This window comes from Protomyctophum bolini (assembly GCF_963924005.1).
Source record: "Protomyctophum bolini genome assembly, chromosome: 22".
Taxonomy (NCBI): Eukaryota; Metazoa; Chordata; class Actinopteri; order Myctophiformes; family Myctophidae; genus Protomyctophum; species Protomyctophum bolini.
Window position 1 is genome coordinate 20,127,346 of NC_137883.1, and position 19,128 is coordinate 20,146,473.

Genomic DNA, 19,128 nt, shown 5'->3' on the forward strand with positions numbered 1-19,128 from the left:
TGTATCAAGAAAACTGAAGCCTGGCATTTTTCAAATAAAAGATATGGACACTGGGATGCTACGATCTAAGCGGTTAAAGGTGTCTAAAATATATCAAAAAGGGTTCTCTAAAACCATTATGAGGAACATGAAGAAAACCATTTACTAAATAAAACGGTTCTTTAGTGAATGGGTCTTTGTGAAACCATTTAAGTCTTTTAAGAAGAATAGTTTTTCTGTTGGAAAGGCTAACTTCTGTTTTGGATGATGAAATTACAGTGCAATGTATGTGTCTCTTTAAAAAAAAGCCATTTCCAAGGGACTCGACTGTAAGCAAAACTACATGTTTTAGGCTGACGTCCAGAACATGAATCACCTCATAAGAATAGGACGGGTTTCAAGATGACCCAATCTGACGGAAGAAACTAAGTGTCAACAGAATAATTCAATGTACATACTGACTGGAGGGAGAACTGCTGTGGCAACGACACAGCAGTTCCCATGTCATGTCAAGGACCCCCAAACTTTGATGCATTTGTTTGCATGCATGCGTCACCCAACGCCACACTTTACACATCCACTCACTTACAGTCCTGATTCTGCTCACTAACACACTCATAACCATTTTTCTGTTTGGTGTTTGTCTTTATCTGAATCATGTTTTTTAGATAATATCCGTGCATCCCTCCCTTTTGGCTGATCACTGAGCCAGCTTCATAACGCCTGTATCAGGCCACGGACCCCCATCTGTTTTACCATGGACCCCTGGAAGAGAAGACCTGTGTTGCAACAAATTCAAATCCAAGTTTGTCACATAAGTTTTACCAAAATTGTTCAAAAGTTTGGCCTATTTTATAAATTGCCCCCCCCCAGTCAGAAAATCAGATTGAACATTAGTGACCCATGTGAACCAGACCCCTGCCCCTCAACACACACACACACACACACACACACACACACACACACACACACACACACACACACACACACACACACACACAACAAACACAGTGAGAGCACTCTCTCTTTCTCTCTCTCTCTCTCTCTCTCTCCAGAGACAAAGGGAGATATCTGTCCCAGAGTCACACTACCATAAGAGTGCACTGAGTCAAATATTGAATGTTTGTTTCCTCTTGCTTTTATGGTTGGTGCTGGTTGTTCCCTGCTGTCTCAGCACACACTTACAACAAACAACCATAGCAAGAACACAAAGCACCTGAATGACATTCCTGCTCTCACTGTCTGTGGAAACCCATTAAACCTGAGTTCACTCATCCCGTGTGCTTAAATTGGTGGTATAGGTCAGTAGTTCTCAAACTGTTTCGTGCCAATAAGGACCCGTACATTGATATGGCCGCGGACCCCCATCTGAAAGTGTTTCGTGCCAGGGACCCCCAGAAGATAATATTTGTGTTAAAAAAGCAAAATTCAAACCCATTCAATGTTTTTTTCAAAATTAGCAGCTATAGCTTGTACATCTGCTATTTTTTTTTCAACAGCCAACGCACACAATTATGGATAAAGGGGTTAAGATAAATGTAATTTTTTTTCTGCAGGAGACCCCCTGGAACCCCCTCAAGACATGGACCCCACTTTGAGAACCAATGGTATAGGTGACATTGATGTATATCTACAGTATATCGTTGCAGTCGGTCAGACAACTCGTATCTCCATATTCTAACTTTTTGTATTTTATCATAAATTAACGTCCTACTTGATCACATAGCGTCACATAAAGCATCAAAAGTAGCAGATCTACAAGTTAGAAACGCGGCACGAATCAACACGTTTTGATTGAGCTTATCAATCTGCTATACTTTAGCCATTTCAGAATTTGAATCCTGAACGGTAACAGTTTTGGACATATTGAGGTTTCCACAGACAGAAACTTGAGCTATAATACAGTGTATAAACCTAAGTGGTTCCCAAAGTGGGGTCCGGAGAACCCTAGGGGTCCTTGAAAGTGTAAGGGGCTCCCCAGCTAAATGATAATTGGGAACCTTTGATTCCATTTGTACACTCTCAGAGTTAAATTAACTTTGATTTTACAATACATTGGGGTCCCAGAGATATAGAAATGGCATTAAATGGGGGTCCCTAGCCTAATTCAGGTCAAACCTGAGGGTCCTTGAAATGAAAATCTGTGAAAATCACTGCCAGAGCCGTAAAAATCATCTGGGACTTCCTTGGCATATATTTTCTAATGGGGGTCTGCAGGCCAATGAGTGTCAATTTGGGGGTCCTTGACATGAAAATGTTTGGGAACCACAACCACGGGTATAGGCCTAGAATATTATGGACATAATATGATGAACATGAACACACCAACACAGTGGTTCTGCATTTAGTCAATTGCAAGTTAAGACGTGTCTGATTACATACATGTGTGAGTGCACATGATTAAATCATGTTAAACACAACAAACACCAAAAAGCATATATCGTATTTAATAATACAAAATCATCAGTAACCCATTCAACAACAAAACAGCATACAACTTTAAAACATTTAATAAAGTAAAACATCGCCAAGAAATACAGCACGATTTCACATCAAAAGTAACAGTTATACAGTATTCATTGTTTACTAGGCTACTGGCGCTAATGGTCCTCATGTGGAGAGTCTGAGAGGAGAGCGGTGCTGTAGGATTGTTTGAATTGTAACCGCTAGAGGGATACATATACGCTTTCTAACTCTGTGTAAACACCATCCGATCACTATACGTGCCATAGAGAGAAAATTGCCGTCAGTGAGAGTAGCCTACCTGTGTGACTTCCCACTTCAAAAAACACAGCCCCGGAACATTTGAAACATGAGTTGCTCTTAAAAAGACTTGCAGAGAGAGAGAGAGAGAGAGCGAGAAAAAAAAACTAGCTCCTAAAGCGTACGACCAGTCCTGGCTCTCTCTCTCTCTCTCCAAGAGTCTCTAGCTCTGCTCCAGGCAAATCAATGAGGATCGCGATGCTTAGACTTCTGCTGCGCGCTCTCTCTCTGTCCCCGTTTCTCTCTCGCCTTACAAGATAATTTAGTAGACCTCTATAGTAGCCTACTACATTTTAACTTTTTGTGAAAGGCGACCAAAAATGCAAGTTTATAGGATATCATTTTTAGTCTAATTTTCCTCTTTTTTTGTTGTGTGCAATAAAATGAGAGGTCGCTTTCTTTTTACTTTTCTTTGGAATTTAATATGTGGGATTTTTTTGTATATTGTTTTACGTGCAGGATAAGGAAACAATCAAAAGGTGTGACAAGTCGCTTGGCGGACAACTGTGGATTTCTGCGAGTAACTCCTACCATCTAAAGGGGATGAGGGGGCATCCGTCGGACCCCCCTCTTGATTGATTACTTATTAGTCATCCCTTTGGCTAAATGGGACCCATTGAAAAGGCACCGTGGAACACATACATGAATCAAATATTCCTGTGTCCCCTGAATGTCTCCAGAAGAGTAGTTTTGCTTAAGAGAGGGGGTCGTGGCTTAGCATTATAAAGAGGGAATAACAGCATAGCTTTATGGGTTTATTTAGACAGTTTCTACGCTTTGACATGCGGCTGTAAAAAACAGAGAAGAAATCTCCGGGAAGATTTCAAAGAGAACATTTTTTGGACCTACACATTTTCTAGTTATTCCAGTTTCTTTTCTTTTTCCCCCCCTCCTTTTCTGTTTTTATATTATTGTTATATATTTTTTAACCATCTCCTTGAAAATGAAACTTTGGACATCTCCCTGGGTGTCTTGCCTTGTGATACTCATCTTGTGTTTTGGATCAGAGTGCGGGACAGTCCGGAGAAAGGGGAGATCCAAGAGGGAGCTGGTGCGCATGAGGGAGGCGAAAGCCACCATCCCAGGGGCTTGTGCCACACGGCTGCCCCGGGGCAAGCGCTCCTTGCCCGGCTTGGAGCGACGGGTGCTCCGGCAGCGGCGGCGCTCCTCGCAGGCGGAGGAGAACTCCCCGGGTCGGGGGAAAGCCGTTTATTTCACCGGCAGAGGAGACCAGCTCCGGCTAAAGCCCGGCGTGGAGATACCCAGAGGAAATTTTACCCTGGAGATGTGGATCAAGCCGGAGGGAGGTCAACGATCACCCACAGTGATCGCAGGTAGGATACTGGCTCCCCCAAACATCATATTCTTGAATTATATAGTTACTATAACTATACTTTATGAACGGGTGAATTAATCTAGAAACTGAAATCTAAACTATAGAATATAGCGTAGCCTATTTGTTGTGAATTGTGCCAACAGTCCCCCAAAACATGCGTTTTTTAGTTGACAAGGAGTTTACCTATATCAGACTAGACAGTGATGTAATCTTTCAAAAGTGCAGCGGAGCTTTTAGGTGGTGCAAGCATTGGCTCACCGAGGAGTGTGCTCACATTTTTTTTATTCAGCCACATTAAAGGGGGACACTCACCTACACAGTGCTAATCTCATACATTTTCAATATCAACATCACCGTTATAAACTGCTTTTTAACAAGATATGACTTGACTTGTTGTTGTAGCTTGGAGGAGGCATATGAATTCCCCGCAAAAGCCACAACCGAACGCCGCTGTGATATCGTTTTAATACCGCATCATTTGATTGGCAGCTGATGTCACTGTGCGTAAAAAATGTAATTTCTATGAACCACCGGGCTGCTCGGGCTCGCTCGGGCGACTTGGCTATTTTAAAACTATGATGTAATGGTCCCCAAACTTTGAAAGTGAGCACGTCACCACACACCACACAGCCGCCGATGCAAAGCAAAGCAAAGCGGGAGCGATTGGTTTGTTATTTTGGAGAGGAGTCCAGAGAGAGAGAGAGAGAGAGAGAGCAGCGCGTAATGCATGCCGCAATGTGGAGTGTCCCCCCCCCCAAAAAACCGACACCTTTGGATTGGCTACTGGATTTACTTTCGAACTCCGGCGTTTCCCCCTTGAATTACGCTAATAAACCTATATAAATACTGTATAATGGTGCCGCTTTGCAAAAAACAAACAAAACAAAAAAAAGAACCTAATCTACGTGAGGTCAGTTGTTTTGTTGTTAAACGACAACCTCCCGCGATGGAGTAGAGAGTAGACTGTCTATTAATTAATTACTCATTGCTTACAGCTGCTGCTGCTGCTCCTTTTCACAGCGGCGGCGGGCGGCGACCCGTAGGATATTCGGCGATAATAGTCGGTGACGTTGTCGTTTTCACAAACATACACAGGCGCATATACATTAGTTTATTATGTACGGTACGTGGCGATATTCAAAATTATATGGACATTGTTCAGTGTAGTCAAATAACGCACGCGCGGCACGGCAGTGACTGACAGTGTGGAGCACAATAGTCTACTCGGGTGTGTAGTCGTTTATTTATTACACATGTTGGAGAAAGGCGGTTAAAAACCAGAAGAACATACATATGGTACGTAATCTGTGAGAACTCTCTCTTTCAGCTGCAACCTTGCCACGAGGAGCACATTATGTTCTTCCTTATAGCAGCCTATATATTTGACAAAGTATACTGCATTGTCTCTGTTGTGGCTGTGCTTACTGCTTGTGACCTAGCAGCAGGCAGCACCGCTGTTTGTACAGCAGCGTAGTAGTAGGGCTATATTTTGCATCTGCTTCTTTATGCCGCCGACAGGGAGCGTTGCACACACAAACTGAACTCACTGCCTGTTTCCTCACCAGTGCAGCTGGTCAGCTTTGAACTTAACTGAACTGAGGTTTCCTGTGTGTCACTTTATTAAGTGACTGGCAGGCAGCAGAGGCCATTACACAGAGGCTTACAACTAGGTTTCTATGCTTCTCTTGCCTTTCCCTCCTCCAAACACGGAGTCACACTCCCAACACAAGCTGTGTATGTGACACTACTAACTGACTACTAGGCAGTTGGACATGCATTACAATAAAGCCCCCCCCCCCCTGTAGTTGCAGTTGAACTCGACAGGGACAATTTGGCTATGGTCGGTGAGCCGGAAAGTTCTACCTACTGTAGATATGTACATTAACTTAAGGTGGCTGTCAACTTGGGCATGTTATTTTCAGGTCCATGTCCTGTTCAGCAACTACTGCTCCTGTAACACTCTGTAACAGGGGGAATACCCCTTGAGAACCAACAATGCCATCAAGCAAATGCAATAATAACGCCTAATCTTTTAAATCTAATTCAGGCGGCCACAACAAGGCTCCGGGGTCTCTAACAAACAGCCCTATCCCGTTGTTTTGATCCAGAAGTGTGGTTGTTTTTGCTACAGCTGGTTCCCCCCACTGTGTTGTTGTTTTGACTGCTGATATTTGCGTATTCATTTATTTCCTCCCTGAGTATAGCTAATCATTTTCACTATTTGACAAGTACAAGATAAAAAATATATGTAACAAGACAGACAGACAGACAGACAGACAGACTGACAGACATGAGTTTGGGGGCTGGGAGTATCAGAAGCCTAGCTGTCATGTTGATATTCCTTATTGATCACATTTGAATCCTCTCCAGTCTGCGCTGACCTGAGTCGCCTCCTCTGTTATTGCATGCTAGGCTCATCGTGCCTGTGGATGACACCATAAAGCATTACACTTGTTTACAATAGGGTCCACCATGTTCAATTCATCATAAAAAGAAAGTAGACTGGGCTGATTTCTGTGAAACCACATGGGTTGGTTTGTGTATTTGCTTACTCTACCCATTGGAGTAGGAACCAGGGAGTGACATCATGGATGATGTCATGTATCTGTTTGAGGATAACACAAGCTTAGTGATCTCGAGAATGACATGTGCACAGAGGGAGCAAACGGGTTGAGTATAGTAAACATGGACACTGTCTGCAGTGTGTTACACAAAGTGTCTGGCAACAGACGGGCCTCAGGGTGCAGTCCACACCCCCACCATGTATCCTGTGGGAAATTCCTTGGAGCAAGTCACTGGACCCTAACCTACTCCTCAAGTCACTCTGGACAAGAGTACTTGACAGAAATTAGACTCACTGTATGAAGCCAATACAAGAGTTGTTTTCACTGGCTGTAGGGACAGATGGTAATGCTTCAGCTATTCTTGGTTGCGCATCGGTATCGTGCACCAAAAATAGGGTAGCCGATCTGCAAGCTCACACCATGTCACGCTGTTGGTTAGAGACATGCTATTTGGTACTTACATTTCGGTATGTGAGACTTGATCTCAGCATTTGATCCATCTCTTGGAGCGGTGAGCTGCATGTGCATTAATTCCACCTCAGGTGCACCAATCACTGTGAATGGATACACTCATGATCTTGAATGTGTAGAAGAGTTCACATATCTGAGAAGTCTGATCAGCAAAGAGAATGCAGCAGAAAAGGACATCAGAGCAAGGCTAGGAAAGGCTCACAGTGTTTTTGTTAGGCTCCAATCTATCTGGAAGTCCAAGCAGTACACTCACTGTCACTGTAAGAACCAAAGTCAGACTTTACAACAGCAATGTGAAGTCGGTGCTGCTGTATGGATCTGAATGTTGGCGAGTCACAACGCATGATATGAAGATTGACACACCATGTCACACTGTGACGCGTTGGTTAGAGTCCTGCTATTTGCTACTTACATTGCTGTATGTGAGACTTGTTCTCAGCATTTGACCCATCTCTTGGAGCGGTGAGCTGCACCCGTGCCACGCTCTGCAATCATTTGTAGTTTATCTAACCCCCCAATCTAACCCTTGATGCTGAGTGCCAAGCAAGGAGGCATTGGGTCCCATTTTTACAGTCTTTGGTAAGACCCGGCTGGGGATCAAACCCCGACCTCCCAGATTCAGGGCAGATACTCTGCCTTACAAGTGAGCTTGTAAAGCTTGTAGATTGGGTATTTTGGGTATGCAGCACCATGGTACAACACAGTTGTAGCCCAGTAGGTGAACCTGTAACGGGAAGTCTTGTCTTAAGCAAGCAAGTCATTGTAAGTCATTCTGGATAAAAACAAAAGGAAACTTTTTAATCTTAAATTGAGGAAGATTTTCTCAGAATGCAAATCATCACGTTTCTTGATTTGTCGTTTGAGAAAATTAACAAAGTATAATTGAAGTTGACTGAATACTAAGCGGCCCAGGCTGACCCCTCTGACTGGGGTTTGCACATGTCATGCACACACACACACACACACACACACACACACGCACACGCACACGCACACAATCAGAACATCGTGTCACACAATCAGAACATCGTGTTCTGTGTCCAAATGTTATGCAAACTTTGTTGTGCCCTATTAGCCCCTGCATCCGGGTCATGTTGGACTGTCCCGCATCAAAGGGAGAGGAAAGTAAATCACAAGAGGAACAGAGGCTCTCTTCCATGACCTGCTGGGGACAATTATGTGCACACATTGGCAGATATGAGCTTTGATAACACAGCAGTGGTACAGTGTGGTACTATCATTTAGTGTTATGATGCTGAACTCCAATGCTTCAGCATTTTAGTTGACGAAGGATATTTTTTAAATGCGTAATATGAACCTGAATCCTTCATCTTAGTAGGTTCTTAAAGCAACATTACCATCGTATCTTGGCAATATATAGATATTATATTGATATTGTGATATGAGTCACTATTGTTTTTTGAGGGGCGCTAGCCCCTCCTATGCCCAGATTTGTGTGTTTGTGTGTACCCGATAGCGATGATTTGATTGGCTGAGCACCCTATAGCGATGATTTGATTGGCTGAGCACCCCATAGCGATGATTTGATTGGCTGAGCAATGTGCATATTGAGGATAAAAAGTGAGGACGCCACAAAAATGTCCAGATGCAAAGTAGACAACGACCAATTCAATCCTAGATTATTTATTGAAATTGTTTAAAAATTTCAATACTTTTGAACACAAATATCTTCTGGGGCTCCCTGGCACAAAAAATACAACAAAAAGTTTGAGAACCTTTAAGCTAGCACACCGGTTGCGGTTGCACTCCTGGCCATTTATACGCTGAACTAGGCTTTTTAGAACCCTATGGGTTTTTGGCACACCGGTGGTCACGCTCCCTCCATCGGCGTGCCTCTCAGAACGGTGCTGAGTCAGCGCAGTGGCAGGCTTGGCACCGATCCATGTGGCAACACCGTTGTTGAGCGCCTAGCTCGACGGGGCGGACGGACGGACGTCTCCGGGCTCGAGCCCAGGCCACTGTTGATGGCGTGCCTGTCTTGAAACATCGAGATGGTTTTGCAGAATGTGTGGGTTTCTCAATGTCACTGATCCCACCACCAGCTCAGCGTTTCATTGATTCAACATTATCGTTGCTGTCGTCGGGCAGAAACCTCTTATCTCCATTTGTTTTCATGAATTAATGCCCTAATTGGTGCTTTTGTGTGACACTGTAGTATGATCAAGTAGGGCAGGCTACGTTTCACGCAGCGACCTGGGATCGGACCCCGGTCGGTCTCCAGCTCGGCATCGGCAGGTAAAAGGCAGGCTTTGCCTGTTACCTGCCGATTCCAGCTTGGTGCACAAAAGGTTACATTGGAAGTGTGGTGGACCGCTGGAGTGTGCCCTTATGTGAGGGACGTGAGGGACACGAGAAGTCAGAAAGGAGGGGGTAGTGTAGCGACCCCGCAAAAGACACGGCCGTAACTTGCTCCTCCAAGGGAGCTAGTTCTCAGTTACCTGGTGAGCGAAACGTTACAATATTCATACATGGACCGTGGCATCTCTATTGGCTATGTCAGGTTAGGGGTGTCCACATTGTTTTGCAAATATTTGGAAATAAGAAAATACCTTATCCCATCATAGGTGAAGGCTAATTTTTTTTATATATCTAAGAATTGAAATACAATTAAAATAAAATAAATAAAGATAAAAAAAGCTAAAACAATTAGTGAAAATAGCCAATCTACAAGCTCAGAAGTCAGAACACATTGTGAGCTTGTTCATCATTGCGACATCTTAACTGGGGCTTGAGTGGTTAACAAAGCGCATCATCATGATATCAAACAGGTTTCCATCTTCAAGCCACTGGTGTATGGGAAAACGCAGTTTAAATTACCATCACCTTGCCCTCCAGCCCGATATGCCCTTCCTACTGTGTTGGTATGTTGTGATAAGTACGTTATAAAACGCCACAAAATCCCCATTTGAGTCATTAAATTTAATGAGGGTGTTTCAAGTGCTGGCACGGTTAAAGAGTAAGTTACAGAGTAAGTGGTAGCAATTTATGTTATCTGACATTCATAAAAGCAGATTGTTCCTTTATAATGGCTGAGAGACAAGACGATTTGGATTAGCTGCTTTATAGGGTTAGTGGCAAAAAAAACACCCCGCCTGGAAGTGAACCAAACAGTTGGAGGCGGTTTTCAAATGAAACCTGTGACAGTTCATTCAGCGCCCTATTATTTATAGCATTTTCATTGCTTAAGTAAATTGTTTGGTGGAATGAATCAAACGTGACAGTTTGGTCCAAGGCCTACGCTTAAGTAGTTCTGGAGAGGTGCGAACTTAAGGATCTATATTAAGCGCTTAACCCATTACGACCTGCATGAGGCCGATTCTACAAATACCTTCTAAATCAGTAGTTCTCACACTTATACAAATAGCAGATCTAAGCTCGCAGTGTGGCACAAAGTGACGCGCTGTGAGCTTGTAGATCTGCTCTTCTTTTGAATTACCAACCCTAAAAGCTGTGCATATGCTTTGTTGCACAATTGAATAATGATATACGCGCTCATGGCCGCGTTTAGAAATGTTTTAATTGTTTTAAAAGCGTTGAAATGTTTAGACAGTGTTCAGCATATTATACTTACATGGCCAACATAGGGATGCCAGGTTGACAGTGGTTAAGGTTAATCAATATGCCATGTTCGATGGACGTAATTGGTCCCCGACTCCCCGTCTAAAAGCATCAGTGGAATTTTCCAGTATCTCTTTCGGGCCGCGCCGTGCGTCACTCTTGTCCGACAGTATACACAGCACCTTTCCCTGACCCCCTCAAAGCCGGAACAGTTCAAACGTAAACCAAAATTCCCTGCACACTTTTATCAGGTACTTCTGACATTTCTCTTTCTGTTTTTCTTTTCTTTTTCCACCCCCCCCCCCTCTCCCTTGTATTTCCTTGTGGGAAAGACAAATGGCAAGTGCAAGCAAGGTTGCCTTTGAACTTGACAGCTCTTAACTGTAGTGTGTGCATATGCAAATACCCCAGTGTTACATGCATGCGTTTGTTTATGTATTAGGGCTGCACGTGCACAGCAGCGTTTCACTTTGTCTGCAAATTATGTGTATAAGCATGTGTGTGTGTGTGTGTGTGTGTGTGTGTGTGTGTGTGTGTGCTCGTGCGTGCGTGTGACATGCGTCCATGCGTGTTTGGCCGCTGTGACCACCCAGCCGCAGTGCGCACACACTGTATAAAAATCCTCAGTCACGAGGACCCGTGAAAGGTCTGTTCGGGTCCAATTTTCTCTTGCACCCTCAGAGCTAAATTCTCACTGAGGATTTTCTACTATGCAGGGTCTGGAAAAGTGTACTGTGTTAGATTAATTGAGCATGGCAGAATTATGACAGCTGTTTACACTGGGAGCCCTACGAACATTTTAGCGCACCTTTTAGCCTTGAGTGCACTAGCTGACAGATGGGGAGGCCCCCCCCCCCCCCCTCCCTTCCACTAGTAGTGGAAAGCCTGCAAACGTCATCCACCAAAGGACTGACCTTGATGCTGAACTCGCCAGCCTCGCCTCTTTGAAGATTACGCCATTAGAATATCCAGCTAATGAGTGCATATTGGCGTTTGCATCCCATTAGGAAGCGGTCACGTTATAGCTAGAAATCTGTTTAAGGGAAAACCCATTGAGCCCCGGTTCTTACTTCGTCGCACGACTGTGTCGCGTGCTTCAGGGAAAAAACGGCCGACCTACAAGCTCACGATCCCGTCGTGCATGCGACCGAGCCCATATCAGACATTATAGCCAGACAAGAGACAACTGTAGCACATTGACATGAGGCTGGAATTAACGAGTTGGATGTTCACCTTGATAATCTGCAATTATGATTTCAGACCATGCTCATTTTAGTACAGAGCAAGATGTGAAAGCTATATCAAATGCTTTTCTGTTTACTAAAGAGCAAGCAGACTGAGATGGGGAGACCCCCGTTAGTGTACACTATAGCAATGATTGCTACTGCGTCAGAATATAGGGCTGATTTTAACAAAGAAGATATAATTTACAGCAATCTGGTGCATCCTGTGTCAAATAAAGCTGGTTTAAAGGGGTTTGAACCAGTTTTATTTAATAGGCACATGATGCACCAGATTGAGTCGGTTACAAACAGCTGAGGAGGACGCTCCTTTTGCACACCGTAGAGAAAAACGTGTGTGTGTGTGTGTGTGTGCTTTTGTATGTGACGCTGTAGTATGATCAAGTAGGGCGTTAATTTATGAAGGAAAAAAAACTACCAAAAGTTATAATATGGAGGTAAGAGGTTTCTGTCCCCAACAGCGACGCTCAGCGTGCATGTGAGGAATGTGTGCCTGCATGTGGCAGAGGTGGATTCAAACCCTCTCCAGAATCATAAACTGTATGAATGCAGACTTCCACATTTTTCAGATGTTTTGGTCACTTTCACCTCGTACATGTCTGGGTACAGTCACAGTAGATTGGAAGATTGGAATATATGACGCGTGCACGCACACACATACAGTACACACACTGCCCTCCCCCCACAAGCGCTAAACAAACAAACAGTACCCATTCAGAGATCCACTAAAGGACTTTATAAACTTTGTTACGCGCTGGTCTTGCGTGGCCAAAGTGTCCGATCTACAAGCTCACGATTGTGTCGGAGCGCGGCATGCCGTGAGCTTGTAAATCAGTTATGTTTGGCCTTGTGCGACACCGGCGAGCGGCCGAGCATAAATCCGGGCTTAAGAAGTGAAAACACATTACCATGCTGAAGCTGACATACGTGTTCCAAGTGCAACAGGAAAAAGGTGTTTTGGTGCCTCTAGAAAAACACGTTTTTTTGCAGAAAAATAACCTCCTCTCTGGCTGCACCGCTGGCGAGGGTGGGGGGGCATTTACATGGAACAGCTTTAAATGCACTCAATGTTCATGAAACTCCTTTTTGGAGGAGACTTCTACGGGGTCTCCCTTAGCTAAACATGCACTTCCACCCAATTTCCAGGACAGCGTTCCCCTTATGTTATCAGAGAATGTATCGTATTAGTAGATTTGCTCACTAATCGAGACCACATTGTGCGTCTGCATCTGATAAATGACCAAATAACCCTCGACGCATTTTTCCAACAATGTTCCAGACTAATCCTTTAGTGTGTGTGTGTGTGTGTGTGTGTGTGTGTGTGTGTGTGTGTGTGTGACTGTGTGTACACGCTGAATTATATTAAAGGACCACTTCACCACTTTTCAACCTACCTCCATTGATCTTCACTAATGTTCATGATAACAAAATGTTTTACTTGGTCTGTGTCTCCTGGGAGGGCTGTGGGCAGTTCAGAAACCCGTCAACCATTGACAACATCGATGGGGAATCCAAGATAATAGAAATGGAAGACTTTCTATTCCTGAAAAGTTGCAATGCGAAAATGGAAACCATCGTTCTCACGATAATACAATATAAAAAATTGTAAAATACATCTACCTAACGATGATGGTGGATGGGTTTCTGATCAACTGCCCACAGCCCCCCTATGAGACACAGACTGAGTAGAAAAATAGTTGTGGTATTTTATCATGAACATTAGTGCCCCAATTATATGATGAGTTGAAAAGTGGTGAAGTGGTCCTTTAACGCAAATGCTGAACTGACATTCGCATTAACGATTGGCAAAGGGGTGACTCGAGGCGGACCTCCCGGGTGGCTGTTATTGAAAAGGGAGCTTGAAATTGTGGAGTGAATGTGTCGTTGGGCCGGGGCCAGTACACTGAGGCCCTCCACCGAGACTAAACTCCAAATGTTAACCCATGTTGTGCGGGAACCCCTTTTGGTGTCGTTGGGCCGGGGCCAGTACACTGAGGTATGTACACTGAGGTACATTATGTTGTGCTTTAGCTATTGAAAAATAGCAGATCTACAAGCTCATAGCGCGCCACCGAGTGGTGCGCTACGAGCTTGTAGGTCTGCTATTTTTGAAAAATCGAAGAACCACTGACATAGAAAACGGACTCAGAAAACTGTCAGGATGTAAGAAGACATTTTTAGAATCTGATCGCAGGTCAAAATGGGTTAAATAACGTAGTATACAAAGGAACGAGGGGTGAAATATTTAGTTGGCATGTTACTCTTTGACTCATGGCTCAGTTTGTTCTTGACTAAAGATCCGTCCTGTTTTCTTCTTGAGGGGAATCTTAGAACGATGCTTTGTGTTTCCTGGTCCTCTCTGTCCTGTCTTCGTGCCTTTCTTCATGTACCTCTTGGTGTCATGCACGCACACACACATTGACTGACCCTCTCTCTCTCTCTCTCTCTCTCTCTCTCTCCCGCTCTCAGGTCTCTATGACAAATGTTTCTACGCCTCCAGCGATCGAGGGTGGCTGCTCGGAATCCAGGCGGTCAGCGAGCAAGGCAACCGTGACCCTCGCTTTTTCTTCTCCCTCAAAACCGACCGCGCACACAAAGTGACCTCCATCCACTCCAACGCCCGCTACGTGCCCAACCAGTGGGCGCACCTGGCCGTCACATATGACGGCATCTACATGAAGCTCTTTGTCAATGGCGCCCAAGTGGGCGTCAGTCGGGAGCAGTCGGGCGACGTTTTCAGTCACCTGACGAAAAAGTGCAAGGTGTTAATGATCGGCGGGAACGCGCTGAATCACAATTACCGGGGCGCCGTGGACAGGGTGGGTCTCTGGAGGCAGGCCCGAGCGCAGAGGCACATCATCCGGGACATGCGTGGCCACGAGGACCCCCAGGACATCCCTCAGCTCGTCATCAGAGAGACCTTCGAGCACCCGGCGCGGAAGTGGCTGACCGTGAAGGACGGAAACTTTCCCCGGCCCGAGCAGCAGCAGGCGGGCGGCGGCGGGCGGCCAAGTTTTGCGCACGGTGGCGGCAGTGGCGAGGGATTCCTGGACACTACCCTGGAGCCACCGGCGTGTGGCCAGACCGTCTGCGACAACGTGGAGGTCATCCGCAACTACAACGCCCTGTGGACCTTCCGCCGGCCCAAGACGGTGCGCTACCGTGTGGTCAACGTGTGGGACGACGCGCGTCGGCGCCCGACCGTGTCCGACCACCAGATCAGCCTGCAGCACCAGCGGCTCAACGAGGCCTTCGGCCCGTACAACATCACGTGGGAGCTGAGCGTGCACAACGTCACCAACTCCTCGCTCCGCCACCGGCTTATCCTGGCCAACTGTGACATCAGCAAGGTGGGCCAGTGTTTGATTTCATACCGACTGAAACCGTGTGACGCATAAATGTCCGTCGACCACCTTTCTTTTCCCACCGATTTAAATTAAATGGAAACTAAATGAAAACTAAGCTGTGATGACTAAAACTAAGACTGAATATATTGACAATTTTGTCAACAAATTAAAACTAGACTAAAAGGAAGGGACTAGTGGACAAGTCATTTTACAGTTGGCTGCATGCTGAAAATATACGGCAATTGTGCGCAAAAGCGTAAAATCAGCCATTACGACGGCATCAAGGCCCGCAAAATGCATATTTGTCGACAAAAAAAAACAACTGTAGATTTAGTCGACTAAAATTGCATGACATTCAGTCGCCTAAAACCAGACTAACACTAAAGAATTTCAGATGACGAAAATATGACAACAACGAAATGAAAAGACTACAACTAAAAACTAAAATCTAAATTTGTTGCTTCCCTAAAATCAACCCTTGAAGGTGGGCGACGACATGTGCGACCCGGAGTGCAACCACCCACTCACGGGGTTCGACGCGGGCGACTGCATGTCCGGCCACTGGAGCCGCTGCCCCGAGTACAAGCAAGGCAACGGGGTGTGCGACCCCGAGTGCAACTGGGAGAACTTCTTCTACGACCTGGGAGACTGCTGCAACCCCAACGCCACGGACGTCACCAAGACGTGCTTCAACCGCTCGTCGCCTCACAAGTAAGACCACGTTATGTTTGCATGAAACCAGAGCGCTGCAGTATGCAGTTTTTTGGTGTGATGTTACTTTAAGCGGGTTAATACAATTTCGCCGCTGAAGGGGCAGAAACCTCTTATCTCCACGTTCTAACCTTTTTGTGTTTCTTTTTTTTGTTTAGTTTTTTGTTTGTTTTGTGATTTAATGCTACTTGATTGAGCTCATAGTGTGCCACCGAGTGGCGCGCTACGAGCTTGTAGCGTGATTGACATAGACTGACATAGAAACATAGCTTTTTCAGAAAACTGTCAGGATTTAGAAGACATTTATAGAATCATTCCCAGGTCAAAATTGGTTAATTTACAACAACAAAACAAAACAAAAAAAACACACACACACACACCAAAAGTTAAAATATGGAGATACAAGGTTTCTGCCTGACAGCGACGATATCCAATCCCACTGCCTCCTGAGCCTTTGGGCTGTAGTCTGAGTGTACGTCTGAGTGTGTCCTCTCTATAGGGCTCAGTTCAGCCTTGGCCTGCTTCAGTCAGAGCTCCACACACATAGGCCAAAGTGTGTTCAGACTGGCCTGCTTCAGTCAGAGCTCCACACACATAGGCCAAAGTGTGTTCAGACTGGCCTGCTTCAGTCAGAGCTCCACACACATAGGCCAAAGTGTGTTCAGACTGGCCTGCTTCAGTCAGAGCTCCACACACATAGGCCAACGTGTGTTCAGACTGGCCTGCTTCAGTCAGAGCTCCACACACATAGGCCAAAGTGTGTTCAGACTGGCAGCCCAAATCACATTTTGGACTCGGATGCCAGTCCAACATTCAGACATCCTGAGATTGATTGACGTCACACTGTTAATTAGCATTATTGCCGGGACCTTTTCGATCATTGGCCCGCTGTTTTCCCCTGGGACCTTTTTGATCGTTCATTGGCCCGATTGACAGCCAATGACATGCCGCAACAGTTAGTCCTAAAGATTGTATTTTGTACATGACAAAAATGAATCCAATAATATTTTGACTTGCCTACATACAGTAGTCTGAACAAAGCATTTAGGCAGAGGGGCCAAATAAACTGGACAGCATTCTTGGTAACTAACGGTGGAGCCCAGAAAGCGTTTTGTCCACTCCCCCCCCCCTCCCCCAGAGGTCCTAATTAAGGTAGGTAGGTTGATTGGAGAATGCAAGCAGGTTTTGGTTGGGTTTTGGAACCGGCTACAGTCAAAACTGTGTAGGGGGCAATTAGAGGTCAGAAATGAGTGGCCAACATGGCTCATGCTTTATATGGCAATGGAAATCATTTCAGAAATACACGCAACTGTGTCCAGGAAAGCCTCAACAGACATATTTGTGGACAGAGGTAGTTACAGTATGTAGGCATACTGTATATACAGTGTTTCAAATTAGGCATTTATATAAAAAAAGACTAACCTAATGGCAGGATAAAAACAACAACATTCTGCACAATGTCATTATTTTGTTTAATGCCATTTTGGGCGGGAACCCATTTCGGTGTTAGCATTATGCTATGCTTTAGCTATTGAAAAATAGCAGATCTACAAGCTCATAGCGCGCCACTATGAGCTTGTAGGTCTGCTATTTTAGAAAAATCGAAGAACGACTGACATAGAAACATAGCTTTTTCAGAAAACTGTCAGGATGTAGAAAACATTTTTAGAATCTGATCTCAGGTCAGAATGGGTTAATGCCCTTTCTCTGTAATGTACAGTAGATTTGATTAATTATATTTTTCCCCCTGGAGCCAAGCCATGGCAGCTGCCATAGCTTCACCCTATTGACACCACTGTCACAACGGGTCACGATGCGACGCGTTGTGAGCTTGAAGATCGGCTATTCTTGCTGCTTTCGCTCGACACTCTGGACTGATGAATTAGGCCTACTAGAACGGTGGCCGTTGGGGGATCAGATGTGATCAATTGGCTAATATTGTGATGTCAGAACAGGCCAGCTCCATATATGGAGATGTAGGGGCGATCTGGATTTGGGCCCTGGCTGTCCGGAGCCTGGGCAGAGGCTTTTGTGCTGGCTCTGGACAACCGGCGATCCGACGGACTTGACACCAGGCACTGCCCACTGGTGTGGAACGCTCGTGTCATATTTGAAGTCGATGGGGTTTCCGAGTTACGTGGATTTCAGACGTGCATACCATACATTCAGAGAGTTGGTGCATTTATAGATAGAAGATAGGTCGTTAAACGACAAAGGTAAAAGTTAAATCTAGGAGATACAAGGTTTCTGCCCGACAGAGACGATGTATACATCTAAAGAAGGGGGGAATACTCATGGAGAAACCATTACTGTTCTCAAAACCATAATCAAAATATGAAATCATGTCCCAGATTGTTCAAAGAATGTTTGTTGTTGCTGCATGATTACCAAGCGTTGCCGCTATATCCTGGCTTCCAGAAGGGTGTTATTTCTTCTTTTTTTTGTTGATGGAGTGACATTAAGCAGAAGAGACAATGAGAAAAGGAACGAGATTAATTTCCTACAAATGTGCGTATATCTCTCCGGAGAGGGAATGTTTTTTTTCTCCTGCAAACCGCAGCGGGCATGATTGAAAGCTGGCAAGTGGACTTTATAATTTATTAGAGGTTTTTCTGTCAGGGACCTTGAAAGGCATTCAGTAGTATGATTGTTTGTTACTTGGCGCACTGGAGCTCAACACAGTAGACTGAGACATTTTGTGGCCATTGTAGGGGGTCCTTGTGGTTATACGCCAGGGGAAAAAATGAAAAAAAATGGAACACGATTGGCCAAAATTCGAATGCTCGTCGACGTTTTTGGATGCTGTCATGGCGGAAAAAACACGGGGGCAGGGGGGGGGGGGGGGGTACTAAAAAGACCTTGTATGGGCTATTGTGTGAGATTACTGGTGTATTTCTGATGTAGCCACCTCCTAATCAAGGACATGTGTCTGTTTTTGAGCATAAAGCATCTCCCATCTCACGTTTCACTCCCATCCACCACATCTCAGTCATCATTACCTGGAAGTAAAAGTACCAATACCACAATGTAGAATTGAAATGCAACTTACAACTTAAGTGAAACTCAAGACTGTACTCGAGTAGCGCAACAGTTTTGGCATCTAAATATATACTTAAAATAGCAAAACAAAATACTAA

General features: G+C 44.9%; 1 protein-coding gene across 1 annotated transcript in view; it reads left to right on the forward strand.

Moving 5' to 3' along the window:
* The first annotated feature begins 2,790 nt into the window (after positions 1-2,790).
* pappaa (pregnancy-associated plasma protein A, pappalysin 1a) overlaps positions 2,791-19,128 on the forward strand; it is a 174,081-nt gene continuing 157,743 nt past the window's right edge. The window contains 3 exon segments of the mRNA XM_080756808.1: positions 2,791-4,076; positions 14,403-15,283; positions 15,765-15,991. Coding sequence (XP_080612934.1) covers positions 3,686-4,076; positions 14,403-15,283; positions 15,765-15,991 — 1,499 coding nt within the window. The 5' untranslated portion in view covers positions 2,791-3,685.